Below are 26,718 nucleotides of genomic sequence, written 5' to 3'. Positions count from 1 at the left end.
CACCATCCCCAAAATGGCGCCAGCCCCCCCCCCCGCAACAGGGATACGCCACGTGCTACGTCACTAACGGCCCCCCCCCCCGCCCGCCCCTCGCTGGCCGCGCACGCGCAGCACGGCGTCCCCAGCGCGCGACGCTCAAGGTCAGGCTGGTGGCGGAAGCGCAGTGCGCGTGCTCGGGCGGCGGTGCGCGCAGCTGCTGTGTCCCCTGCCGGCCGCCGTCTGTTCCATTTCCGGTGGGCGCCCGGGGACGCTGCGGCGATGGCGGGGCTCGGAAAGGTCTCCCGGCTGCTGCGTGGGGCTGTCACCCCGCGCTCCCTGCCGGGGCGGAGCATGTCGGCTGCGGCCCATGAGGGAGGCGGAGGTATAACGGGGATCTGCGGAGGGAGGGGGTAACTGGGCCTGCGGGCGGTGCACCGCTGCCCTTGACAGCCGCTGCCCTTCGCTTGTAGTGGGGCTGTGCCGCGGAACTGGGGTGTTCGGCAGGCCCCGACGAATGGTGATGGGCTTCCCTGAGGGACCTCTGGCTTGGACCGTGAGCCCAGGAGCCCTGCGCGACAGAGGAGCTCTCCCTTTTAGAAACGAGGAAGGGAGACCTTATGCTCTGGGATGGGACATGGACCGTAATTCCTCATTAATGAAATATAACATGCTCTCGGGTTACTAACACTAGGAAAATGATGATTATTGTTCTATTTCATGTAATGCTTCCTACTAGCACGCCTGTGGAAGATGTTAACCTTCGTTGTGGCTCTGCCTGGCGTTGGTGTTTGCATGCTGAACTGCTACCTGAAAGCGCAGCATGAGCACGAGAGGCCCGAGTTCATTCCGTACGCTCATCTCCGGATCAGAACCAAGGTACCTCCCCCTGCCCTTTTTTTTAAAGGCCCTTTGCCTCACGGGTGCAGAGCGTTCTCTTGAGAACTACAGCATCTCATTTTCTTGTCCATTATGTGAGGTGCTGCATATGTAGCCATGACTTAACTCATGGTTTTGCTTCTGAGGCAGCAGCAGAGTTCCTCACAGCTCAGATGAAGTACCCATGGTACTCACAGGCCCTAAACTCACCCTAAATTAATACAGATCTAAAACCTAATAGGGGAGATCCCAGATTTTCCAAACTGTGGTTCCATAGTGTAGCACTGTTGATGTTTGAGCAAAGATCTTGTTGTCTGGGGATGGTGGCTTCCAGCTAAGGTGGACTATTTTGCAACAGCCTGGGAATAGGTGCCAATTTGCTTGTTAGCCCATCATCTCAGTCCATCTTGCTGTTGATGCCCTGTGCTACACAGATCCTTCAGTTAGCTGTCCTTGGCTTACTCTTTTTTTTTCCCTCAACAGCGTTTTCCCTGGGGTGATGGCGTCAAAACTCTATTCCACAACCCCCATGTCAATGCTCTCCCAACTGGTTATGAAGATTAAGATCCTGACCACAGGCAGAATTTTGGTTCTTCCTGTCTTGGATCAGAATGTTGTGTGGGTGCCATCATTTAGGCATCTGTCATCTAAGAAACAACATTCCTTCTACAATGAAGTTGAATGGCCCTGTGGCCTCTGTCTGTGCTTGTGTAGAAGTCCTCTAAATAAACAACTCTCAACTTGAATTTAGGATGTGACTTTTTTGTTAATCTGAATCCTTAGAAGCTCTTTACAACATTGAGGTTTCCCACAGAATACAGTGTAGGAGCAGAGAGGTTTGACTGCCTGAATGTTCAGTACCTGCTCCTGTATCTGATGAGGCTAACAGCAGAAACACACTCAGCACAAGATGTTATTCCATTTATTAACTGTGTCTGGTTTAACTGATCACTGTAAATGCACAGCTTGCAGCAGATGAACAGGTATCAGGCTAAACATTCTCCAGTTACAATAGTTATTAACAGTCATGAAGCTTGTAAAGAGGGAGGCAACAAAGATATTTAACTAAGCTCTGTGTGCTTCACACTGTTCATCTTTCAGACTTTCTGCTCCATCAGTGTGGGTGTTGCTCACTCTTCTTTTTCATAAAGTGCCAGTCTGGTTGTACAAAGCCTCATTAGAGGGGTTACAAATGGAAACACAACTTCTGCTCCATTATATACACCTGTATCACGTACTGCATCAGAAGCTTCTCAACCCAGAAGAGCTTAATTATCTTCTGTAGTTAATGGCCAACTGTAAAGCCCTGAGTTTATTCCAGTACACTGATAATTTTCAAGTTTTTCTTCTCTGCACATCAACCATTTTCCAATTCCTTCTGCAACTCCTTTTGCATGTTATGAAAGAGAGCCCCATGTGTTGGCTGTCATCAGCATGGTTTTGCAAAAGGAACAATGCAGCAGCTGACTTGGTCCCTTGCTGATGAAAGGAGTGGTGGATGGCAAGTGGAATCTCAAAGTGGGTGCTGCAGGACACATTTCTGTGTGTTTCAGGACACCTTTCTGCATGTTTCCATGCAATCCCATTTCATCTATTTGCTAGTAAAATGACTGCAAATCAAGCTCTTCCGTGTTAACAACACAGAACAAGGCACAAATGGGCAGTTTGGTTTGAAGCTGACCACTACATCTATTCTTTCACAAAGATCATAGAAAAACAACTGTTAAAGAAAAGAAAAAAAGCTGTATACTTGAGAGTCCCCCAAATGCTATTTACTGTGCTCTTAAACCTTTCCCTTCCCATCTTTATTTGCACCTGAGTGACACAGCAGTTTAAAGTTCAACACTTGCTTCTCCAGTGCCACATAATCCCTGGACTGATGCTGCACTAGCTGTCCTCAGTGTAATTCTAGAACTAGGAATTTGATTTATCTTTCATCCCTAGGCCATAATATTTGTGATGCTTTCACCTGTGTTGGTGTAGTAAGAGGGGACAGCTTTTCTTCATCCCTGTATGAGGATCAATAGAAGTCTCCTCCCTCGCCACAGTGCTCACACAGCCACTGGACAGGGTAGATCCTGATCCTTTGTTTCTCTTCTAAACACTTTTTTTTCTAGTCAACACAGTTTAACAAGCCACCACAAACATCTTCCCTTTGCTTTCCTGGGTGTAAGTACAGAGAGTTCAGGAGCAGCTTTGTGTGCAGGTAAGATCCCCAAGTAACAGCTGGGGCATTTAACACTTATCAGCTGTCAAACTTCAACCCAGTGTTTCCCTCATTCAACACAGGCCTCAACTACCACAAGCAGAGGTGTGGCAGTGACTGTGGCCAGCCTAGTGCTTTGTGCAGGAATAGATAATGCTCAAAAAGAGGGAATTCCAATTCCGGATTGCTTCAGTACCTCAGACAAGTTCTGAAGAAACTGCCTTTGCACTAGAAGTGTCCTCTTCAGCTTGTGCTGCAGGCCATCCCATCCCTCCTTGAAGTCACAATCAGATTCTACTGGACAGTTATCTACTTGAACAAAATAGAAGTTAGTTATATTTATTTCAGCTGAGTTACTGCAGGTCCAATAGAGTGCTTTTACACCAACTATTTGGCTGATACAAAATGTTTTAGCCCCTCAATACTCAATATCCTCTAAAGCAAACTTCTTCCACCAAAATTCAGCAGCATAGAGACAAGACAAAGTAAATCAACCTCCTTCATAGTCTTTTTAACAGTTTCAAGTGTTACATAAATAAGCAAGAAAAATCAGTCACAAAGCAACTACTGTCAGCCCAGTCTAGTAAGCATTCTCCCATTAAAGAGTACATTCAATAGGAAGTTAGTTCAAATGGCTTTTCACCCAATTAGATGCTGAACCACCACCAAAATTCACTGTGAAGGAGGCAGGACTACCACATGATCCAGTCTTTCTTTTTCCTTTTGCCCCTTCCCCACTTGCCCCCACCTTTATCTTGTTCTATGGTGGCCATTTGTTTTTACAAGCAGACTTCCTGCTTCCCAGAAAGCAGCTTAACAAAGGTTTGATCTGGGTTGCATCCAGCTGCGTGCCTGCTGATGTCATTTAGTCCAAAGGCCCGAATTAGTGACTCCATCCATCCATCCAGCTGAGGTCAAGAGGAGTTTTCAGTTTTCCCTTTGTTTGGGCCCATAAACTCCAGGCCTTCAATGGGTATGTCCTTTTCCTTGATTGCTTTCTGAAAACAAAAAATGAAACTCAATACATCTTTATAGTGCTCAGTGATGTAGTCTGTGGCACAGAACATGATCTAGAAAAAGTAGTCTTAAGAATGGTTTGGATGAAGACTCAATGAGAGATGTTCATGTATGGACTGAGAACTCAGGCTGAACTATGGCCCAGATGCTATCATGTGAACACCCCACAGCCTCTACACCAGCAGGCTTAGTAAGTTACACTAATGACATAAATACAGTATGAGACACATGTGAAATACTGTATGTCATGGCTGACTGAACCAGGAGACAAGTGAAAAGTCAGAGCACCACGGTGGGGTGCCAGCAGAGACTTCTCCTGGGGCTATCAGGAGAGCAGTACGAAAAATAGATCCGGTGGAAGAACACTTGGGACAGAAAGTGAACAGGCCAAAACCACCCGAAGAGCGGAGCGAGGGTACTCGTGTGCCACAGCAGCGGCAGCAACCCGGGCAGTATGAGCCCGCCGGCAGGCACCAAGCCGGGCAGTACAAGCCGGGCAGTACAAGCCGGGCAGTATGAGCCCGCCGGCAGGCACCAAGCCGGGCAGTACAACCCGGGCAGTATGAGCCCGCCGGCAGGCACCAAGCCGGGCAGTACAACCCGGGCAGTATGAGCCCGCCGGCAGGCACCAAGCCGGGCAGTACAACCCCTGCGGGCATCGGGAGCCGGCCGCACGCACCTGCACGCAGATCTGGTAGCGCTTGAAGAGCTGCCCGCAGGGATCGCCGGAGCTCTCGCCTTTGAGGAATTTCTCGGCGAACCAGCGGTTGAAGCACTGGTCGTACTCACGCTTCAGCTCGGTGCAAGCCTCGCCCACACTGTTCATCGCGGCGGCGGCGGCCGAGCGCCCGCACCGCGCCCTGTCACCGCCCCGCACACGCCGGGCCGGGCTCGCCGCCGCTCTGACGCGCTTCCGGCGCGGGCCGTGACGCGCGGGGCGCCGCGGGGACCGCGCCATGCGGGCGCTCCGGCTCGGCAGCTGGCTCCGCGCCGTGCCCGGCGTCATCCGGGGAGCCCGGGACGGGCGGCTGGCACTGCGGGTTCCCCCTGCCCGGGCCGTGCTGATGGCGCCCGCTGCATCCTCCGGGCCGGTCCCGCCTCGTCCGGCGTGGCAGCACGGCGAGCAGCGCCCGGCCCCGCAGGTAGGGGAGCGCCCGGGGTAGGAGGGGAGGGGCGAGTGCTGGCTCCGCGCCGTCCCTCCTGCTAGCCCCGCTCTGCCGGTCCCGCTCTGCCCCGGGCTGAGCTGCCGGAGGGAGCGGCAGCCCCGGTTTGCCCATGACTTTAGATGGGAGATCAGGACAAAAAAGTCAGAGTTCGAGTATAGTTAATTTTCCAAGAAAGCACAAGAAATCAACGGGCCCTAGCAGGTGTAAACACGGAGTCTCGCCATGTAACCAGTTTGTATCTAAAGCCGGGTAGCGGATTATATTAAACTTCCTCACCTTTGCCTTTTTTTTTGTCCGTGTTTGTCTCTTTGCACAGCAAGCAGTGACGGTGGAAGTGCTGGATCACTTGGAGCACCTGGCCTTGGTCGATTTCCGCGATTCAGAGGGCGTGGAACGGCTGCAGAAAGCCATCCAGTTTGCTGATCAGCTTCATGAAGTAAACACCGATGGCATAGAACCGATGGATTCAGTCCTGGAGGACAGGTAATGAATTTCATTCATAGCTGCAGATGTATCACAGTACTTGCTTTTGTACCTTTGTTTTTCCACAACATCCCCCTGCCGGGAATCGCTCTGCATTGGGTGCAAGGGGCATTTGGCCTCTTTGCTTACAGAAAAGTCTTACCACACTTCTGTGTGGAAAGAAGGTGTCATTGGCACCCATGATCCTTATGTGTAAACACAGCAAGGATGAACTCCCCTTCGTGCATTGTACTTGTCACTGAATTATTTGCGCATGCTGCCCCCCAAATATCTGTCAGTAGCATTCTTTGTTGCTTCATAATACTACACTGCTTGTCTTACTGTTTACTTAAGACCAAAACCAGATTTAGAGCTAAGGCACACTTCTACTTCATATTCATCAAATAACTTAATGACAGGCTAATAATCTTTGTTCTTCAGATGTCTGTATCTCAGAGATGATGATGTTACAGAAGGCAACTGCACGAAAGAGCTGATGAAAAATGCCAGAGAGAAAGTAGAGGAATATTTTGTAGCACCACCAGGTATTGTCTTGTTTATAAAAACCTCTAAGTCTTGCTTGAATTAACTAACCTGAGGCATATAACCCACCATAGCTGCATTTGCTTTGAGAAATACCAGCTGGTCATAAGGACATACTAAAATAAATCATTGTGGCCATCTGTATAAAACAGTCTGCAATCTACCAGTCCAAATGCAGTGTAGAAGCTAATCTTAAAGCAGTACAGAAGCTAATCTTACTCTAAAGTTACAGCACATGTTGAACAATTATTGACAGGCAGTCAGACAGGTCTTTACTTCCTCAGGAAATTGAAGCTGCCTGTATATACTTAGAAGAAACTGCAGAAGCATTTTTGTACTAAGTTGTACTGCTTGTAAGATCAACTTGAAGCTGATCTCACACAATTTTCCTTTTGTTTTCTGTCAGGCAACATCCCTTTACCAAAGCTGGAAGAAGAAGACACTTTTCTGCAGAGCTCTTAGTGGAAGCCCAGGACCCAAACACCATTTGGGTATTTTATTTGGGAAACGAAGTTTTGTGCAATCACAGCTGGAGGACCTTGGCATGTGTTTTGATCAAAAGAAGAGCACTTGCGAGACAATTTACAGGAGAAGGAAGATGTAAGAAGTTTAGTAGTGCTACTGAAATATCCTATCTTTAGGAAGCTAAGGCAGCATGTCAGGTGACCTTAGTGCTTTCATTTAACAAAGTGAATTTGATGTTATTCTTAAAGATACTGAGTAGCTTAAAGGCCCTAAAAAGAACTTCAAAAGGTAATGATAAAAAATCCCAGGGGGGAAAAAAAAAACAAACCAAAACCCACCAAGTTTGTCAGGAAAAGAGAGAGTTTAGAAGGCTGGTTTTGGTAGTTTCTCATGTCTAGCTTCTATACCTCTGACCCTGTCAGAAGTAACAAAGTCTGGTATGGAGAAGGAATCCATCACACTGTGATGTATGGACAGAAGTTATCTTCATTATGGAAGAAAAGGCACTTTGTGAAGATGATTCACTCCATTATTTTGCTTCTACTGAATATTTCCACTTTATCCCTTTGCTCCATATCTGTATGGCCTACCTTCTGTTTCCCACTTCATATTTTTATTCTCACTAATAAAATACCTGGAGCTGTACCTAATTTGAGAAAGTCCTTTTCAAGCACAGGAACAGGTGCCCTAAGATAAATACGACTACCCTGGTTCTCTTCCATGTTGCAGGCAGACATTGCTAATAGGAAGGTAGCAACAGCTTTGCTAGATGAAGCAGTGTGATTAGCAGATACTGCTCTGGATGGAGCTTCACCTTTGATCTGTTTCCAGCTCTAGTCTACAAACTCAGGGAAGCGTCACCTCAGTATCACAATTTTACTAGCTGCAATTTGGTAGTAACTTTGACTTTAGATCTGAGAGTTGTAGAAGCCACTCCTCAAACTCTTAGAATAATATCCTAGAAGTAAAATATCTTTGAGCACACATCTCTGGACGCTTTTCTTGCTGCTCAGTATTGGTTTTGTCTCAGAAAATTTCCATCTTGAGGAGAAAAGAGTCAACTATCAGGCTCAGCCTGCTGCCCTCATGTAGCAGTACCTCAAATTCTGTGATGACACAACTGGGGCAAGCACCTCAGCCACCAGCTCCCGGATGGGATGTTTGTCATGGAAAGCTCAGGCATAGTAAAAAATAGTTGTAGAGGTACAGCAAAGCACCAAGAACAGAATAAGCTGCCCTGACACTGCTCTACTGGCTCAGAGACCAGGAGACCATCACAGGATGAGGTTCTGTGCTGGGCAAATGGGGAAGACTGCTCTAGAAAACAAATGTCACTGTCATCCTGGCAGAGATCACCAAGGATTCCTCCCAGAACCTCTCAACAGTTCAGAGGCAAGAGAAGCCAAGGCTCACTGAGAGAGACTAGAGACCTGCTGAGAGAAGAATCCTGCAGCCAACTACAACCAGATAGTTCAGAGCATTCACTTTCAGGACACAGAATGCAGTAAAAAGCTGAATAACACTTCTCTTCCTGGGTGATGACCTGTGGACATACAGGTGTAAGAATCCATCATCATTTATTCCAATAACTCCATGCACTAGAAGATCATGAGGTGCTTAGCCACAGTTAATTTTTCTCAGAAGTGCTAGAAAACACCCCTGGTGTTACTGTAATAGGTTACTGCTAAGCACCAGTTCTGAGTTTGCTGTTATGGCTCTTGAGAGCCTGACAGGAGAAGGAAAGAAGGCTCCTCCGTGACTGTGCAGGCACATGCTTCCCTCGGGGCAGAAACTCACCTGATGAGATAACTTGATGCCATCCAGCTTACACAGTGCATCTTCTCTATCTTTTTGCAGAGAAAAGCCATTACTCCCATCTTTCTGTACATCTGCATAATGAACACCACCAACTTGGTGCCTGTGTCCCTTCAGGTCCTGCCAGCTGCCTGATAGAGGAAGTCCTGAGCGTGGCCATAGTAACTATTTCTCCTATGAACTGCATCTTACACACTTTGCAAATGACAGGTAATACAAATTAGAGGTTAATGAGACACATGCATTGTTTCTTAACATCTCAAAAGTCCACCAAGCACATTGGAAATATAATATGAAGAGCACTGTAAAGATACTAAGGAGATTAAATAATACTGGTTCTAGGTTCAGCCATTACTGGCTTGCTGTTAATACCATGTGTACAAACTGCTTTGACAAGCTCCCTCTCAGGCCCTTCATTATGTGCCATGTGTTTAATGGAAAACCTAGGCTGAGTGAAAAGGCCTACAGCTGTTTATGCTGGTATAAGAAAGCACAGCTGCTGGGCAGGAACCACTTTCACTCACTACCCTCAAAGGCTGCATGTTTGGTAAGCTTTGAATTGTTTTTCTTTGGGGTTTGTGCCCTTTTTTATGCCCTTTTTTTCCCTTTTTTGGAACTGTTTTGGTTTGGTTTTTTGCATTTCTCTGGCAGGAAGTGAGAGCAGTCACTTGCCCCACTCTTATTTGTGCAGTTACTTCATTATTTGTTTAAGCTTCCATACATAACATACACATATACATGTTTACATATATACAGATGCATAAAACATGTAATTATTATGATACCTGAATTCCTTCAAAGGTGTTGAATTAAAGTCTCTATTTAGCCCCACTAATCCAGCTCTCTGCAAGGCTGTAACACTTTATTAGTGGTTTAGACTCAGGCTTTCCAAGATTCAGAGCTTGCAAATGCTGAAGCTTTAAAAATACAGGAGCTCAGCCTAGAAATAATTTCTGATGCATATATAAAGAATAACAAGGAAAGACCTCAAGTCACACCATACAGCAAGCATGTTAGCAGAGAATTCCCAGGTTGGGAAATCTCCATTTGTTCTGTCCATCTTGGCCTCCTCCTTTGACCATCAGAGAGCATGGGCACAACATTACTTACATGGGGAAAAAAAAAACAAAGGAGGAATTTGCCATGGCTGCAGGAGCTTCCAACCCAATAGATCAACCAAGTAACCATTTAAAAGCAACAACCAATTTGGACAAAGATCCCATGTTCCCAAAGCAGCACTGGCTAAGCTTAAAACTGCCAATTCACTGCTGTTGCCATACCCAGATGCTCCAGTGAGAGGACAGGCTGCCTGATGCTTGCTCCCCACAGCCCAAACTGCATTCAAGGTTGAAAACACATTTCCTTAATGAAGGGGTTTGTTGCAACTTCGCCACTAATAAGGGAATTACAGCCCTGACTCAGACACCTGCACCCAGCAAAACAGAAACCCTGGCAGAGGTCAGATGAGCTGCCTGTGGGGCAGAACATGTTAGTGCCTCAGCCTGCCCTTGGCATGTCTCGTGGTGGATGCTGTACCCCACGGGATGGTGCAAAGCCTCACTGGGCCCTGGCTGCACCCTGAGGTGGGGTTGAGAAAGTCTTCATGGTGCCTATTCACCTGCTTTCACTGTGGGGACTTGGCATGCAGGTGTGTCTGGATCTGGGTCAGATCTTTACAGTGTTCTGCCACAATGCAGCTTATAAACCCTTGCAAGTGAATAAATATAGTCAAGGGCTCATATAATCAAAACACTACCTGTAAATTCCTTGTAGCTGCAGTGAGTCATGTTTGTGAAATAACTCATCTCTCTGGTTCATAGATATGGCAAAAATGATAAATCTTTGTTAAATAAAAGGCAGGAAAAGGAGGCCAGATTCTGAGATGATGTAAATGTATCTGGTTTCTCTGGAGATCATGGAGATTACTTGACTTACACCTGCTAAGGTTTATCCACTACTCTGCAGGTTGAACCTTATATTAGAAGCCCTAGCATGTAGATTCTATGCTTACAAGGAAAATTTCAAGGTGGAGATTTCTTTAGTTTTATGGAAAAAAATAAAGTGCAAATTTTATTGCTAATAATGATTATTCTGTGCTTTGATAGTAGCTAGGAGCCCCAGGAAGAATCTCTGTTAGATGCAGTGATATGGTCTGCGACACAGAGCAAAAAAAGGCCTCGGCTGAAAAGTGCTTACAATGTAATCTCCATCTGCAAGAGGCATCTGATGATATGCCTTATCCACCACCCAATTTGCTTCCACACCTCCCCTACTCAGCTATCATCTCCTATGTGTATTTGTTCTGCCTTCCCCTGCGGCTTTGTCCTGAGGGAAATTATACTTTTATACCCTGCATTAAGAAGAAAGGCTCTAATGTTCCTCTTTAAAGCCATGTATCTCAGGCTTTAATGTTTCTCCTTAACGACGTGTCTCTCGCCCACGCTGACATTTCTTGCAGTCGTCATCACATCTGTTCCTTCAGCTAACCATTTCTTAATAAATGCACAGAAATTTGCCTGCAGCTACCAAACACAGCCACCTCCTTAGAGATTCATGGGTGTTTCTGGAGGTTGTTAAATGCTTCAGTTCTGTCAGCACAAAACTGTCTAAGCACTCAAAGAGCCATTGCAAGTGCTGCAGATATTAAACACAGTTCTGTAAATTAATTGCTTAGTGTGGCCATGAGACTATGCAAAGCTTCTTCAAGTTGCTAGCAGACAAGGTACCTTATGCCCTTTTATCTGCTGTATTAAACCAGGTAAGTTGCTTCCATTTCATAACTTTCAGAGTTGTCCCTAACACATGCCAGACAGAAAGCAAAGCTGTGAATTGCATCTCTTCTAACTGGAAAGCTAAAACCTGGGAGCTAACGCCAGAAGTTATTTCTGAGATACTCCAGAGTGACAAAAATACTACATTATCCAGTTATAATATTTTAGGGACAGTATGTTCCTCTGACAGTGCCTCGGAGCTTGCAAAAGCAAAAGGCTGCTTGCAGTTATGCTGCTTTTACTGATATGAAAAACACTTGCATTTTGAGTGAGACTGATCACTACTCCTGAGTTTGTTATTTCTACAAGGAAATGGAAGCCTCACCAACCACTGCTTGAAAACCTGTTTTAAGTCATCCTGTGTTGTCTGTTCAGGTCACCAGCTATGGAAGACTCAATAGCAATTTTCTAGCTGCTGGCTAGAGTATGAGGAGAAAGCAGCCCAGGGAGAGTGAAATGAACAAAATAGAGCAGCACCGGGGATCTCCCAAAACATTTTGCTTCATTTAAAACAAAACCCAACCAACCAACAAAAAAAAATAATTGCAAAAATAGTGAGGTCTGTGAAAGCTGAGTTCAATGAGATTTAGGAAGTCTGATGGATTCAGTTCATTGCAATGGAACAGATAGAACTGACTTGACCATACTTGGTAAACACCAATAAGATTAAGATATCTATCAGAGGTTACTTAGAAAAACAAAGACAAAACCAGACACAGGAACAGGAAAGATGATCAATAAACCTTTATTTAGAATAAACCAAACCAGGTTGGAAGAGACCTTCAAGATCATCGTGTCCAACCCATCAACCAATCCAACCCACCCAAACAGCTAACCCATGGCACCAAGTGACATTTACAAGCATCCTCTGACCTGGGTGGGCTTTTCGGTAAAGGGCACCTCACTGCAACAGCAGTCCCAGTTCAATGAGAAACAAGGCCCATGGCAGAGATTACTGGGTTAAACTCGGTGCCTCTGTGGCCTGGGTTGGGGCCAGCAGTAAAATGGCCTTTGGAGCCAAGCTATCACCTGTGGAAAAGTGTTTTACAGAAACCGGTGGACAGCGGTAAAATCCATTTGAGAACGAGGTACTTCAAGGAAGATGTATTTTGCCCAGGATCACTAGAGAATGCCGGAGCCGAGAAGCTCGGGAGCCAGGGCTGGAGCCTTTCCATACACAGCTGAGAGCCACCTTCCCGCCCCCGACAGCAGACGCTCTGTGCCTGCAGCAGGGACCCGGGACAGCCCCGGAGGTGTCGCTCGGGCGGCCCCGGGCTGCGCCCCGGCGGCCCCGTCGCCATGGGAACGGAGGCGGCGCGATGCATCCCGGTCGGAAAGAAAACGCTCGAGTAAAACCCCAGGAGAGCGCCGGGCCGCGACCAATGAGCGATCGGAGGCGCGGCGGCGGTGACCAATGGCTGGTGGCCGGCACTCAGGAGGCGGAGCTGGGGGCGCCGGGAGGCGGTGCGGTGCGCACTGACTAGCCGGCAGCGCCGCTCCGCTCCGCACAGCGCCGGTCCCGCAGCGTCTGCAGCACGGTGAGGGAGCGGCGGAGAGCGGGACTCAGGGGGAGGGCGATCCCCGGGGGAGATCGACTGGAACTGGGGCCGGCCTGGGCATCAGCTGCCGTGCTTCAGCCTTACCGGTGCCCGGGCCATGCGCGTCGTCCTGTGCGGTGCGTGTCCCGCCGGCTGCCCCGTGCAATGGCTCTTAACCTAGCGCCCGCCTCTGCCTTCTCGTATTCCCGGCAGCTGCAGACGGGAGCCTTTCCGGTAATCCGTGGAGCTCCGAGTCCATGGCGAGGGATGCCTGGCTTCCTTGGGCACCCTCGTCATGAAAATGTTGTCGGAGCCGGGGTCTGGAGCAGCTGCGCCCTCTCCTGGGCTGCTGGCCTGCGTCGGACTACTGCCCAGCTGGAGAGGGGCCGGTGCCAGCGGCGGTGTCCGGCGCGGGCTTGAAACCGCTGCAGCGGTGCTTGTGTTGCTCCGGCTCCCCGGAGCGCTTGGGGAGCAGGTGGTTAATGCGGTCGGGCTTTAACTCACTGCTCACCCGTCTCTGAGCACAGGCTGTGCCTGCCCTTTTGGCACAACGGGCAGAACTGCTGTACAGCCTTGGCTGTGGACACAGCACGGGTGCTGAAACTTCGCTGGAGATGACGATCCCTGTGTGACTGCTTGGCAGGTGACCCCAGCAGGTAAATATTCCTGCAGCTTTGAATTCTCTCCTTCTTTGCTCAATACAGGCAATCATGAGTGATCGAAAGGCAGTGATCAAGAATGCAGACATGTCAGAGGAGATGCAGCAAGATTCTGTGGAGTGTGCTACTCAGGCCTTGGAGAAATACAACATTGAGAAGGACATTGCTGCTCACATAAAGAAGGTAAATATTTGCTTGTAATGCCCTCATGAAATCTCTATGCACATGAAAAATGAAGCAGGGAGAATGCTCCTGGGCAAGTAGCTCTAGAGAAACAAGTTCTAGAGACACTAGATAATCAAATTGGATTTTCTCTGTAGGTGGATGTCCTTATGTTCCTTTCCTCACCCTTTCCATGGACTTTTCCAGGTCCTTCTATTTTTCTCTTGCAGTACCTTCTACTCAAGCCTTTTCTGCCCCTGTCTCAATGTCCAGGTAAAATAGCAAGTGGCAGCTGACTGTCCCTGTGACTGATGAGCTGATACAAAACACAGGGGCTCTTTGGAAGCTATATTGGAAGTGGTAATAAATGGCTTTGGGTTTTTTTATCCTGACCACATGTAAGACAAACTGTTCATGCTAACGCAGAACAGATGGCCCATAGCTTACAGTTTGTCAGATTGTCTCTCCGCCTCCCACTGGGAGCTGATCAAGCTGCACGTAGTTGAAGGGTTTGGTTGAGCAGAACCAAACTCTTGCACACCCTCACAAAGAGTCTCTATGGCTGGCAGCTGTTAGATACTGCAATACATCGCTACTGCCTGCACGGTTTTGTTCACAGTCACCTTGTACATGGGAGTTTATCTTAAAGTCATAGCAGACTCCTGAGGACAGTGTGTGGGAAGAACATGGTCTTGTGACTTGATATTAAAGATGTGGCAGAGACTTTTCTGTAGAGTCCTTTCAATGTCCTTGTTGAAATGAAAACAGATAATGAAATCAAAATAATGGCTTAAGCTGTAGACATTCAGAAGAAGAGGTGAAGCTCTTACAAGTTACAGTTTGAGATCATGGTGTGACTTTTGGGGAAAAGTTAGTTCCCCAAGCATATGTTTTAAGCTTATTCTTGCTCAATTTGGAAGCACTTTTTTTGGGGTCTGACTCATCAGCGAGATGAGTTGCGAAGTAACAGATGATCCTTGCACTTGGGAGCATATGCTGCTAACTGCCTGCTTCCAAAAGTGACACTTGTTAACATGTGACATATCACTGCAAAACCCACCCTCTTAGACAATATTAGTGCAATTCTCACAAGAATGCTAAATTTCTGGTTCTCTATCCTCTAGGAATTTGACAAGAAATACAATCCCACTTGGCACTGCATCGTGGGAAGGAACTTTGGCAGCTATGTGACTCATGAGACCAAGCACTTCATCTACTTCTACCTCGGCCAAGTCGCTATTCTTCTTTTCAAGTCTGGTTAGACCCATGGACTGTTACTGAACCTTGCACGTGTCTCAGGACTGCACACTAACTCCAAACAGCCTCCCACCTTCAGCCTTCCTGAGGAAACAGACCTTGGTCTTCAGGTCTTTTGTTGCATTGTTAATTGTCAGGGATTTTGCTGTGGCAGCTGGTATTTTCATTGTGGCTATAAAAAAAAAAAGGCAAAAATGTCTTCCTTGTATTTATTTTCTTTCAAAAGATGGCTTCTTTGCTAATAAAACTGTTGGAAGAAGTTTCTCCTTTAAGAGTTTTCTCTACCCTTCTGCCCTCTAGTGCTTGCATTACCCTCTTTACTCCACTGTGAATGAAGAAGGAACCTTCCCACCTCCATTTCCATCTTCGAACCCACAGCATCTGAAGCCCAAACTAACTGATGCAGAGCTGGTTTATTTCACAAGCGTTCCATTTGCCTTTGAAAGAAGTTAAGGGACTTTCCCCATGATTCCTTTAAAGTCCACATGACAAAGATAATGATAGCTTAATAAAAATCTAATAAACCCAAGTTACTTCTCACAGGCATGACATCCTCCTGACACTTACTAAAACAAGGAGGTATCTTAGCCAAAAGACTAGTCAGTCTGTTTCTGCATCAACACCACTGGTAACTGAATTTGCTCTGTTGGCATCACCTACTTTTGGCCATATCCTTTATGTTGCACTTGAAGGGAAATGCAAGTGCAAGAAATGCCACAACAGTCACTCCACCTGCAGGTTTCTTGAAGGGAAAAAAGACAGCTGACATTCTGCTGGGTCTGACTGCTGAACAAGTACCTGTTGCACAAGTTCTTAGAACTCTTCAAATCCTGATAGGCTTAAAATTCCACAGCTATCATATTCCTCAGGAAAATCACACTTCCTGGGTGTTGCTACATGGTAGACCCACTTTTTGAAACCCAAGTGAATGGCAACAATGCCCCCATTTAAATTTTGATCACCCAGTTTGAAGAAGCCTGCACTTTATATCACTCCCTTCCTGAAAAAGGACAGTTCCATCATTTTAACAACCTCAAGGCCTCAAGGCCAACTGCCTGGTAGGTTATGCTGGGATTGTGTTTTGTGTGTTGCGAATTCAGAGGAATATTGTCTGACCTGAGGGGGAAAACGTTGGATGCTCCCCACAAGATACTGGCAAGACTTCCAGTTGCCAGCAATAACCTCACCCAGAACAGGGATAACTTGGAAACTGTCCAGATCATAGAACCTGCACAGACAGCCAACAAATGCAAATGAATACAAATTTCAAACCAACCCTCTCCAGCACAAGCTTATCTATCGCTGCGCTATGGAGGCTGTGTCTGATTTAGAAGTGCACAATGAGGTGGCCTCACAATGCCTCCATCTTATTTTGGCTGAGTAAAATTACAGAACCTAGTGACATGGCACAAAGCATCACTGTGTTCCCACCTGGAAAGAAGAGGGTGGCTGACACAACTAAATTCCAGGCAGAGAAATCTCCTTCCTGGTTTCTGCACACAATAGGCCTCCTGAGACAAGGCAGACAGTAAGTTTCGTTTGTGTAGAACAGCACCTGCCTATTATCGTGCCACATGATGGCAACTCAGTGGTGAACTGAGGGGACTAAAGAGATTCTTGATTAAGAGTCTCCAATATCTACTTGTGGAGAAGCATCCCAAAACAAACAAAAAGAAATAAACCTCTCCAAACAACAAACCCAAAACAAACACTCTTGCTCTTACATTAATGGATTTACACCAGGCTTTGTGTCAGATCTATGACGTCAGGTTTGCAATTTTTCCTTTCCAGCAGTCACAGCTGATGAATGTTTGCCAGCAGAGCTCTTATAATTACAGACTAAATCCAAAAGGGAGAAGGTGACTCAGCTACAAGAAGCTGAAAATGAGAAGAGGATCTGATAGATTTTTTTTTTGTTTTTTAATCAAATGAAAAGGTTTTACTCAACTGAGGCACACCCAAAGGATCAAATACTGGGGTTTGCAGGAGCAACATGTGAGTACAGGAAGGAAGGAGAGAGGAGAAGAAAATCTTTGGCTGCTTTGAAAATTCCATCCTATATCTAAGCTGAAACAACCAAGAAGAACCAAGATAAAATTCTGTTTCCAATTGTGTGGGTTTTTTCCATACAAAAGCACATCAGAGTTGTATTCAAGAACCTCTGCAGGTTGTACACCTGCTTGGCTTCAACTCTCACATTCTTAAGGGAGAATGTATAAACAATACACATACGTGATGGGATCTCTGCAAAAGAATTGTAGGCTTAGCTGTGTTTTGCCTCAGATCTCCAGGGAGTTATGCTACCAAGCTGCTGTGTCCGTGAAGGGAAAAGAATCTGTCCTTCAAAAGGGTGCAGACAAGGTACTGTAAAAAGCCATCCACATTAAGAGAAGTTCAAAGGCATACAGTTCAAGGTGGTTTGGATCCAAACACTACATCTTCCGCAGAAGGAGCACTGCCAAGGTTGTAACACACTCCTCCAGAACACAGACAGCCACTCCAGCTAGACAGGTGATCTAATCTATCTTCACCCCCAAGACTGCCATTCCTGAAGGACAGATATTGTGTAGAACAAAGGGTACTACTTGCCCTAATTAAAATCATACTTCTTCATGGGAAACTCTACTGCCAGCCGGGTATAAGTGGGATGAACAAGCTAGCTCAACAGTGGCAGCGGCAGCAGCCAGCTGCTTCTCACTCTCTGCCTTGGGAGTTGAACTCTTAGTAGTGGATCCAAGCAAATGTCTTACAATAGAGGAAGCTTTAGAGCATCCTTGGCTTCTGACAGGAATTGAGTCTTAACTGAAGTACAGAAAAGCTGGGTTGTCCCCCAGGTAGCTTCTTGATATAAATTCAAAGTTCAATAGCCTGAATGTTATGAGGTTTGCCATTATTGAAACTATTTTCCTTGCTAGGCTGCTATTAAGAGTATCAGTTGTTCGTAGGTAATGTGTCCTGCCTGGTTGGAAGGCCAACATCCAATCTGTTCCATTCTAGAGATCACATACTGAATACCACCACCAAAAGAGTTCCCTGAGTCCTGTTACTGTGAGTAGTGAGAAAGAGTTACTGGCTCCCCACTCCCTCTTGTGTTGTCTGCAAGTATGGTCTTTGAAAGTCAGTATGGAAGAACACTGCAAGGAACGTTTGGGTTTTTTTCAAGAAGGATTAACTCTGTTTTACTGAAAGCAGGCCCCAAGTTCTGAGGAGGCCTCTCCTCATAAGGCTGGCTAATGAATTACCTGAACAGACTCTGAGCCTGCAGGTTCTGTTCTTTCAATGTTGTCATACTTTGCAAGTTCAGTTCAGGTTTAGGTTAGTATTAGCCAAGTAGTTATTGAGGGGAAATTGTTGTAGAATGAAATAGAATGATTTTTTTTTCCTTACCAGCAGAGTATGTAAGCCCCATGCTCAAAAGCCCTAACCGTGGGGCATATCAGAACCCCAGATTCCTTTGGGTTGGAACAAACTTTGAAAGCTCATCCAGTCCAATCCCCTGCAGTCAGCAGGGACATCTGCAATTACATCAGGTTGCTCAGAGCCCCAACCAACCTGACCTGAAAGGGTTCCAGGGACGGGGCATCATCATCAGATGCAGTAACCTGGGACAGGGTCTCACCACCATAAGTGTCAAACATTTCTCCTTTCTCTCCAGTCTGAACCTCTCCTTTAGTTTAAAACCATTGCCCCTTGCTCTGTCACAACAGGCCCTGCTCAAAAGATTATCCTCATCTTTCTTATAGGCTGCTTTACTGAAAGACTGCTACAAAATCTTCCTGGAGCCTTCTCTAGGCTGAACAACCCCATCTCTCTCAGGCTTTCCTCATGAGCCCATTTCTTGAGCCTGGTCAGGTCCCTCTGAATGACATCCCATCCCTCAGGCATGTCAACTGCATCACTCAGCTTGGTGTCATCTGCAGGTTTCCTGAGGGTACGCTTGATCTCAATGCCTGTGTCACTGATGAAGACAGTAAATAGTACCGGTTCCAGTTTGGACTCATGAGGGACACCACTCATCAATGACCTTCATCCAGACATTGAGCTATTTACCATTACTCTACAGCCACTCCTTGTCCACTGAAAAGTCCATCCATCAAATCATCTCTCTCCAATTCAGAGAGAAAGATAGGCTGAGAGACCATGTCAAAGGCCTTACATAAGTCCAGACAGACAGCATCCATAGCTTTTCCTTTGTCCACTGGTGTCATAGGTCACTAGGTTGATTAGGCAAGATCTGCCCTTGGTAAAGTGGTATTAGGAAGGAGTTTATTTGGGGGAGGAAGTAGGGGAACCTCCTTTATCATTAATTTATTAATTGCTGATCCATTTAATTAGCCAAAATGTAGGCTTTTCCTCCAATATTCCATATACTATTTAGAGCTACTGCTTTTTTTCACAGGATGAGGATATGGAGACCACATTTCAACAGCTACCTGCTCAGGTCTGTGCCAGGATGAACCCACCACAAACATAAAAAATGGTATGCCTGACAGATTAATGCTTGCTGCATAGAGAAACTAGATTTCCAAGTAATTCATAATAAGAAAGTTAATTAATTTTGATAACTTGGGAGAAATGTGCATTTTGGCAGTGTGCTGCAGTCTGCTAATTACCTCCCAAGTACAAGAGTGGACTTTTGTGCTGGGGCAAGGCACTATGAATGTATAGAAACAGTTTCCTAGGCTTTAAAGGATTACTGATACATTTACAATTAAATTGTTGAATGTGTATGTTTTGATGGATTCAAGTCACAAATGTTTAGTATTCAAGGAAAAATTCTTGGTTTAGGGACAGTTTAGAATGGTGTTGTGCCAGGCATTACCAGACGTTAATTAGGAGAATGTTAAATGGTAGTGGAAGACAAAGCTGGGGGCAGCGTCCTGCGGGAGGAGGTTCAAACATAATTAGACAGATTGAGAAACATTTGTTAAGTCGTTCTGGGTGTTTTTTTGTCTCAGAAAGGAGACTTGTATCCAACAACTGTAATTCTGTAGCAAGTCAAACACGGAGGTTCTGCCTTACCTGGCTCCAGGCAGCCACCCTGCTGTGTCTTCCTTTTAGCCAACTACGAGAAAGTGTCTCCATAAAAATGAGGAAGAATCTGGCTCTTCTAAGCACGTTGTTTCTTCTACATCAGCTCAGAAAGGCAGGTGAAAAGAAAGCAATTTTTGTTAATTGGAGGTGTGGTTTTTTTTTAATGGAAATCAGAACTTCAAGAAAAATCTTAATAATGGAATTACTGTTGAAGATGCAATTGCTAAATAAAAGTACCTGGGTGAGACTGAAGTGACTGCTGTGTACACATAAGAACACACAGAGAAATGGTCATCTTCCCTCTCATCCAGTTGTCTGACTTGAGCAGAGCATCAGAAAAACTCACCAGCTAAAGGAAATTTCATTATTGCCTAAGAGGGAGTGATTCAGTAGCTTTGCTCTGCACCATGCATCTTCTAGTTAACGGCATTTAATCACTTTGGAAAGAATACAGGCCAATGTGTTATGGAATAAACCAGTGTCCAGCAGGAATGAAGGCATTTATGAGTTGGGTTTTCCCAGCTGGGTCTGCCCATTGCAGAAATTTTGTGTGTTTTGAGCTATTTGATATTAACCATTGTTGGTAATAAAATGGCCATTCATATTTTTCTTAAGAAACTGGATGGAAGAATGTCCATTGGCATCTGGATGAAAAGAACACTCCTGGTTGAAAGCCATGGACCTGGGGTGATAGAACAGAAGAAATACCATCTGTCTTCCAGTGCCAGTCCCTTTCTGGTGCACACAAGTGAGTGATGGGCACATTCTCAGAGTTCTGGTACTTGGTGTCAGCTGAAGTAAAAGGGAACACTCAAGTGCCATTTGCTACATACAAGAACCCTAAAGGACTCAGAGTATTTGGGCCAGATTTGTGATCTGGTTACTGCCAAACCAAATAACTTTGGGACTTGGTTTCCAGTGATCTTAGAGCATCATCATTACAGATGAGAAGATCACAGAATCACAGAAATATTCAGGTTGTAAAAGACCCTCATGATCAAGTCCAACTTAGAACCCTACTCTACAAGGTTCACCCCTAAACCACATCCAAACCACCTTTAAACACATCCAGGCTTGGTGACTCAACCACCTCCCTGGGCAGCACATTCCAACGCCTGACCACTCTTTCTGTGAATTTTTTTTTCCTAATGTCCATTCTAAACCTACACAGTTGTAGCCATTGAGGCCATTCCCTCTTGTTCTGTCACTAATTACCTGTGAGAAGAGACCAGCACCACAATGTCCTTTCAGGTAGTTGCAGACAGCAATGAGGTCTCCTCTCAGCCTTCTCTTTTCCAAACTAATCATCCCCAGCTCCTTCAGTTGCTCTTCATCAGATTTATTTTCCAGGCCCTTTCCCAGCTTCATTGTCCTCTTCTGTACTGGCTCCAGCAACTCCACATCTCTCTTGTATTGAGGTACCCCAAATACTCAAGGTGTGGCCTCACCAGAGCTGAGTACAAGAGGACAATCACCTCCCTACTCCTGCTGGTCACAGCATTTCTGATACACACCAGTATGCCACTGGCTTTCTTGGCCACCTGGGCAGACTGCTTGTCCATATTCAGGTACTTGTTGATCAGAACCCCCAGGTCCCTTTCAGCCAGACAGCTTTCCAGCCACACTTCCCCAGGCCTGTAGCATTGCTTGGGGTTGTTGTGAGCCAAATGCATGACCTGGCATTTGGCCCTGTTGAAGCTCATCAATAAGTAATTCACCAGCTACCATTTACACTGTAAATTACCTGTAACTGGCCTTGAGATAGAAATGGAAAGCTTCTATAATTGATTCCTGTGGGTTTTTTTACATCCCTCTAGTTTTAGACTACTTTTTAAACTCTTTTGCTCAGATACTTTCCCTGAGTCCAGACGAAGACCTGCTTTCTAATGAAATCTTTGGTTTGATCTCGCTCATTTGAAGTCAAACCTTTGCTCCAATGGCCATCTGTTCATCATTTCATTGCAGAAAGCTTTCTGAAGTTTCAGGCTCCTACAATTTTTCCATGAAAGAGTAAGTCTGGGAGGTGTTATTAAATTCCAGTGAGATGGAGTGGCTCCAATTTTCACTTAGCCAAGAAATTATTGTTTCTTTACTACGTATTATTCACAGCACATCAGTCTTCATCACCATCTGCTTGCGTTTTCATTTCATCAGGCATGAGTTTGCCGCTTTGGAAGGCTTCAGTCTGGATGCGCTGGGAAGGTAAAGGCTGAGCGTGGCGGTGCCACTGGTGCCCCATGTCACTGCCCGAGCGCGGCAGAGGCGCCATCCCCACTTACCCTCCAGCAGCCCCCAGGAAATGGTCCTGCGCCTTCACAGAAACGCAGCGGCTTTGGGAAGAGTTCACGGTGGGCTCGCGGAGCAGGCAGGCTGCTGCTGGGCTCTTTGTGTGGCCGTGGCGGCTCCGGGCTCGGGGTCGCCTTCAGTGCCCGGACCTCCGCCGAGGAGAGGCGCGACTGACTCGTCGGGAGCGGGGTTCAGCAGAACGACCCCCCTCGGGCGGGAAGCAGCGGCCCGGGGAGGCCGGGCTCCAGCCGCAGGACGTCCGGCGCAGGGCTGTGCCGGAGCGGGCCTGGCGCCGTCGGGCGGGGGGTGTCCGGGGTCCGTCTTGAGCCCAGCCCTGGAGGCGGGGCCGGGGGCAGTGCGGTTCCCCCCGAGCCGGGCCCGGAACGTGGCGCTGTGGGCCGGGCGGACGGAGCGGGATCGACCCGGCGGGGGGCGGCGGCGGCCCCCTGAGGAGGAGGAGTCGGAGCGCGATGGAGCAACAGGCACCGCCGCCCGCCCCGCCGGGGGCCGTAGCGGGGGGCCGGGCTCGGCGGCGGCGGGAGCGGGACTTGGAGCCTCCCCGGGTGAGTTGACGCCGGACGGGCGGCGTTGCTGCAGCGGCGCTGGGAGCGGCCCCTCGTCCCGGCCCGCCGCCGGGCGGCCGAGGAGGCGGGAAGGAGCCGCCGGGCCGGGCACGATCCCTGCCCGTGGGCGTCGGAGGGAAGTTTCGGTGCGCGGGCGGGCCGCTGTCCTGGCCCGAAGGGGGAGCCCGCGGGGAGGGCGCAGGCCCGGCGGCTAGGCGAGGTGAGCTGCAGGGCAGCGGCAGGGCAGCTCCCCTGGCGGGCCGCGGGCGGGCCGGGGAACGCGGTGGTGGCCGGCGGGTGCCCGGCGGAGTTCTGGGGCCGGCAGGCCTCGGATGCAGCCACGGTCGCCTGGCCCAGTGCTCGGCTTCCTTCGCTCCGGAACTCTCGACGGGCTGAGAGCGGCGCCGAGTCCCCGGGAGTCTCTGCCTCGTCCGGCGGGCGCGGGCCAGCCGCACGCCTAGCCCCGACGGAGCGCAGCGCTGCGGTCGGGGAGCTCGGGCGGCCGTCGGTCCTGCCCGGTGAGCGGCTGTGAGCTGGGCTGCCGGGACCGGTGGCCGCTGTGGGCAGGACACAGCTGCCGCGTCCGTGTGGTGTGCTGTGGGCGCCTCCCGCGAGAGAGCGCGCGGGTAGCGGGTTGCGCGCGTTCCCTGGCTCCCGGGTAACCGCAGCCCGCTGTCTCCCGTTAAACCTCGAGGTGCAGGCAGTGTCTCGGGCGTACCGCGTAGCATGACAGAATCACAGAGACATTCAGGTTGGAAAAGACCCTCAGAATCACGAAGTCAAACCGTTAAGCACTGCAGCGTTAATTACCTTGTTGAAACTAACGGACAGACACAAGTTCTGCAGCAGCCGGGACCTCGGCAGGGCGTCCTGGCCGTTGGGAAAGTTGTCAGTAACTCGATTACAGGAGCTTTGTTACTGACAGGATTTGGAATCTGGAGCCTGGGTTCAGTCAGTGCATCTTGGATGACAGCAAGTGTCAGTGATGCTGTGCTGTTTCTTCACTGGAACAGACTGGTGATGAAGGATGAGATATATGATGCCTGTCAGCAGCCCATGCTCCTATAGTTTGATATTGCAGCCATAGGGATAGCCTTGGTTGTTCACAGTTAATGGAGAGTTGAAATGGATGGGCATCTATGACTTTTTTGGTCCTTTCACCTCTTTTTTCCTTGGAGCCATTTATATTTGGGTTTTTTAAATTCATTTTCTTTGGAGGTTTGCACAAACTTAGTGCCACCCCTCTTGTGCTTTCTTCTGGTGATGAACAAGAGCTCTTCAGGTGCTCAGGTGAAGCCCTTTATAGGTTATCTTTGAAAACAGTTATTTGATAAAAGGATGTGTGTGTGCCTTGAATATTCTAAGATTTTTGTCAGCAGTAATTTGCCCTTTTTGTGGGGTGGGAGTTGTCTGATGTAAACACAGTCCTAGGTCATACAAATGTATAAGACTACTGATTATTATTAGTGATAGCATCATTAATGATGATTATTACTGGCACTCTATTATCCAAAACAAGAATTGAAAGCCAGTGCTGCAGCAGTATAGCCTGTGCATGTATTTCTGCTGGATATTGATCAAGTCTTGTTTTCTCCACATTAACCCCTGCTTGACTGAAACTGAAAACCTTTTTGTTGTCCATTGCATATCCTTCTGTCCTTGCCTGTTACCTGTTATTTCCTTCCTCCTGGGCAGGTCACAGAGATGGGGCTGTTGCAATGAGAGATGGCAGGTGGAGGCTCTTCTCTCCGGTGTTACCAGTGAAGGTTGTGGTTGCTGTTGGGCTGACAGACTTTCACTCCTGGAAGGGCACACAGCCCTTCAGAGAAGGGATGAACTTGTTTCAGACAACAAAATCCAGGGAGCGCGTGCACCTGCTGCCCTCAAAAGTCTTCCTGGAGTGACTTTTCTGTTCAGACCTGGCTTTATCTGTATGACTGATTCTTCATCCCATTGTTGTGTCTGTGCCTCTGGCTAACTGGCGTCTCAGAGGAAAAGGTCAGAGTCCTCACTGATAATTTGTAGTTTAACTGTTACTCATGATAACCAAATTCAGGATTTTGTGCTTCCTTTAGCTTATACTAGATCTTTCCTTTACATTACTGATAAGTCTGTCAGATGACAACAGGAACAAACAATGCTTTAGACTTAGGAAGTCAGCTTTTATTTCTTTTCAATGCCCTCCCGGTGTCATTCTGACTGTCTCTGAATGAGAAAAGGAGCTCCCTTCTGCTTTAATTTCTCACTTTTCTCCATCTCATTTTTTTTTTGCAGTACTTTCCACTTCTATGCCAGTTTTTCACTGTTTCTCCCATTGTTTAAGAATTTTGACTGCTTCACATATTTCCTCTGAAATGATTGACAGTAACATACACAGCGTGTTCCTGAGCTGTGAGGGCACTCTAACGATATGCACAAGGTCCTGGAAAGTTTGAACTTTCATTCTGACTTTCAGTATGCCCAGACACAAACCTGAATTTGCAGTTGCTAATCTGGCTTTGAAGGTTGTCTCTGGATCAGTGAAGCTGATTTCTTTTGTTTTTCTGAGGAAAGGAAAAAGCTGAGTGTCCTCTGAGTGTTCAGAAGACCAGGAGAACAGCAACCACACTGGCTGACTTGTGCATGGCTGAAGAGCTTGTATAAAAAGTTATGCATATAGGCTGTGGTGGTCTCTTGGCTGTCTCCTCATCCATCACTAGTTGGTGTAGTATCATTGACTGAGCTACTTCACAGTATCACAGTATCACTAAGGTTGGAAGAGACCTCAAAGATCATCCAGTCCAACCTGTCACCACAGACCTCATGACTAGACCATGGCACCAAGTGCCACATCCAATCCCCTCTTGAACGCCTCCAGGGACAGAAGGACTGAGAAGAGCTTTGAGGTCATGAGTTTGAGGAGAGTGGCAATAAAATATTTGCAATGACTTGATGCATGTTACTCAGAGCTTTTAAATTATTGTAAGTAGCTACCTTTAGTGCTAGATTTATGATCAGACTGTGTTATGTACATGACCCAAACAGTTCTGCGAGTGTTTGCAGTGAGATCAGGACGGTTTCTTGGTAGCGTTTAAAAATGACATCTGTACAAATTCATTCTTTCTTTGTTTGGGAGTATTTACTTGAAAACAGAATTTTGTTTCTTAACTGAAGCCCTTTTCAACAGTGTAAGCAAGGGCCTAATTTGGCCTGCATCAACCTTTGGTTTTTAAAATCACCTATGGAGCAAAAAGCGCCATTTAAATGTAGCCACGGAGGGCAGAGTTGGTACAATCTTTAGTAACATGTAGCATGACTCTGGTTAGAGTGGATCTCACTGATGCTAACTCCTGCAGATCTCTCCAAGTTCACTATTGGAAGCTCAAAGTTGCTTCTCATTTTTGGAAAAGACTTCTTTTTTATTTAGAAAACTTTGTGTAGGCTCCAGCCTGTACATCAGTTCCCTTCCCGTTGATAGGTTCCTGTTTAAAGTATTTTTGCCTCTAATTGCAATGAAAAAGCAAAGCAGTAAAACATTTGCAGATCAGTATGCTCCAGAAGCCTAAACATATGTTCCATTAGGAAATTTACTAAAATGTGAGGGTTTTTTTTTATAGAATAGTGCTGTAAGTTATGGTTTTATGTTCAGGGCACTTATTCCTATTGATTTATTTGTGCTTTTAGATGAGTTGTAGCTTTTTTTGGTCCTACAAAAATAGATTCTGTCATTTTATTTAAAATGTGGAAATTTGACTTCTATTTTACCTATTGCTTTGTGAAAATCTGACTTGGTGGGGCTTTTTTTTTGCCCCCATAACATAGATTAATTAGAGGAAATTAACCTCTTTCTGTCTGAAGAATATTTACTGAGCCTTGTAGGAGTATCTTAGACTACAGAAGAAGTCAGATGAGATGCCCTGGTGATTAATGCAGTGTAAAT

At 46.9% G+C, this 26,718-nt stretch overlaps 5 protein-coding genes and 1 long non-coding RNA gene across 8 annotated transcripts in view; 4 read left to right on the top strand and 2 right to left on the bottom strand.

Annotated features, from left to right (window-relative positions):
• The first annotated feature begins 213 nt into the window (after positions 1 to 213).
• Positions 214 to 1,601, top strand: COX6A1 (cytochrome c oxidase subunit 6A1). Its single transcript, XM_068161713.1, has 3 exons — positions 214 to 361; positions 716 to 855; positions 1,339 to 1,601. The coding sequence occupies exons 1-3, from the start codon at positions 259 to 261 to the stop codon at positions 1,417 to 1,419; spliced, it is 324 nt and encodes a 107-aa protein (XP_068017814.1). The 5' UTR covers positions 214 to 258; the 3' UTR covers positions 1,420 to 1,601.
• Positions 1,602 to 1,761: 160 nt separating this feature from the next.
• Positions 1,762 to 5,000, bottom strand: TRIAP1 (TP53 regulated inhibitor of apoptosis 1). Its single transcript, XM_068161737.1, has 2 exons — positions 4,758 to 5,000; positions 1,762 to 4,059 (listed from the first exon to the last, which is right to left on the bottom strand). Exons 1-2 carry the CDS (start codon positions 4,902 to 4,904, stop codon positions 3,976 to 3,978), a joined length of 231 nt encoding a protein of 76 aa, XP_068017838.1. The 5' UTR covers positions 4,905 to 5,000; the 3' UTR covers positions 1,762 to 3,975.
• Positions 5,001 to 5,003: 3 nt separating this feature from the next.
• GATC (glutamyl-tRNA amidotransferase subunit C) lies at positions 5,004 to 7,359 on the top strand. The gene is made up of 4 exons (XM_068161736.1): positions 5,004 to 5,220; positions 5,561 to 5,727; positions 6,148 to 6,251; positions 6,656 to 7,359. Exons 1-4 carry the CDS (start codon positions 5,035 to 5,037, stop codon positions 6,709 to 6,711), a joined length of 513 nt encoding a protein of 170 aa, XP_068017837.1. The 5' UTR covers positions 5,004 to 5,034; the 3' UTR covers positions 6,712 to 7,359.
• Positions 7,360 to 13,548: 6,189 nt separating this feature from the next.
• Positions 13,549 to 15,177, top strand: LOC137452919 (dynein light chain 1, cytoplasmic). The gene is made up of 2 exons (XM_068161734.1): positions 13,549 to 13,680; positions 14,784 to 15,177. Exons 1-2 carry the CDS (start codon positions 13,549 to 13,551, stop codon positions 14,919 to 14,921), a joined length of 270 nt encoding a protein of 89 aa, XP_068017835.1. The 3' UTR covers positions 14,922 to 15,177.
• On the bottom strand, positions 13,675 to 21,686 carry LOC137452920 (uncharacterized). 2 transcript variants are annotated; one of them, XR_010990206.1, is made up of 3 exons: positions 21,166 to 21,686; positions 19,939 to 20,053; positions 13,675 to 14,408 (listed from the first exon to the last, which is right to left on the bottom strand). It is a non-coding gene; the product is annotated as an uncharacterized lncRNA (long non-coding RNA). The 2 variants fall into 2 exon arrangements; XR_010990205.1 differs by having other exon boundaries at positions 19,939 to 20,044.
• A 927-nt stretch (positions 21,687 to 22,613) lies between these two features.
• Positions 22,614 to 26,718, top strand: part of TTC28 (tetratricopeptide repeat domain 28) — a 144,410-nt gene continuing 140,305 nt past the window's right edge. For both annotated transcript variants that reach the window (XM_068161731.1, XM_068161730.1), the window contains exon 1: positions 22,614 to 22,799. In XM_068161731.1, coding sequence (XP_068017832.1) covers positions 22,707 to 22,799 — 93 coding nt within the window. In that variant the 5' untranslated portion in view covers positions 22,614 to 22,706. The remainder of the gene's footprint in view (positions 22,800 to 26,718) is intronic.

Source organism: Melanerpes formicivorus, unplaced genomic scaffold, assembly GCF_026170545.1.
Source record: "Melanerpes formicivorus ecotype bairdi unplaced genomic scaffold, bMelFor1.0.p_v2 SCAF_60, whole genome shotgun sequence".
In the NCBI taxonomy this organism is placed as follows: domain Eukaryota; kingdom Metazoa; phylum Chordata; class Aves; order Piciformes; family Picidae; genus Melanerpes; species Melanerpes formicivorus.
Note: the sequence above shows the minus strand (reverse complement) of the source record. Positions and strands in the feature narration are given on the sequence as shown.

What these genes read in the sequence shown, in the direction of transcription:
- COX6A1 (XM_068161713.1), top strand. Translation starts at nt 259, where the DNA reads ATGGCGGGGCTCGGAAAGGTCTCCCGGCTGCTGCGTGGGGCTGTCACC. An exon ending in GGCCCATGAGGGAGGCGGAG is followed by an intron (nt 362 to 715) that starts GTATAACGGGGA and finishes GCTTCCTACTAG; the next exon opens with CACGCCTGTGGAAGATGTTA. An exon ending in ATCTCCGGATCAGAACCAAG is followed by an intron (nt 856 to 1,338) that starts GTACCTCCCCCT and finishes TTCCCTCAACAG; the next exon opens with CGTTTTCCCTGGGGTGATGG.
- TRIAP1 (XM_068161737.1), bottom strand. Translation starts at nt 4,904, where the DNA reads ATGAACAGTGTGGGCGAGGCTTGCACCGAGCTGAAGCGTGAGTACGAC. An exon ending in GCTACCAGATCTGCGTGCAG is followed by an intron (nt 4,060 to 4,757) that starts GTGCGTGCGGCC and finishes TTTTGTTTTCAG; the next exon opens with AAAGCAATCAAGGAAAAGGA.
- GATC (XM_068161736.1), top strand. Translation starts at nt 5,035, where the DNA reads ATGCGGGCGCTCCGGCTCGGCAGCTGGCTCCGCGCCGTGCCCGGCGTC. An exon ending in AGCAGCGCCCGGCCCCGCAG is followed by an intron (nt 5,221 to 5,560) that starts GTAGGGGAGCGC and finishes CTCTTTGCACAG; the next exon opens with CAAGCAGTGACGGTGGAAGT. An exon ending in ATATTTTGTAGCACCACCAG is followed by an intron (nt 6,252 to 6,655) that starts GTATTGTCTTGT and finishes GTTTTCTGTCAG; the next exon opens with GCAACATCCCTTTACCAAAG.
- LOC137452919 (XM_068161734.1), top strand. Translation starts at nt 13,549, where the DNA reads ATGAGTGATCGAAAGGCAGTGATCAAGAATGCAGACATGTCAGAGGAG. An exon ending in TTGCTGCTCACATAAAGAAG is followed by an intron (nt 13,681 to 14,783) that starts GTAAATATTTGC and finishes TCTATCCTCTAG; the next exon opens with GAATTTGACAAGAAATACAA.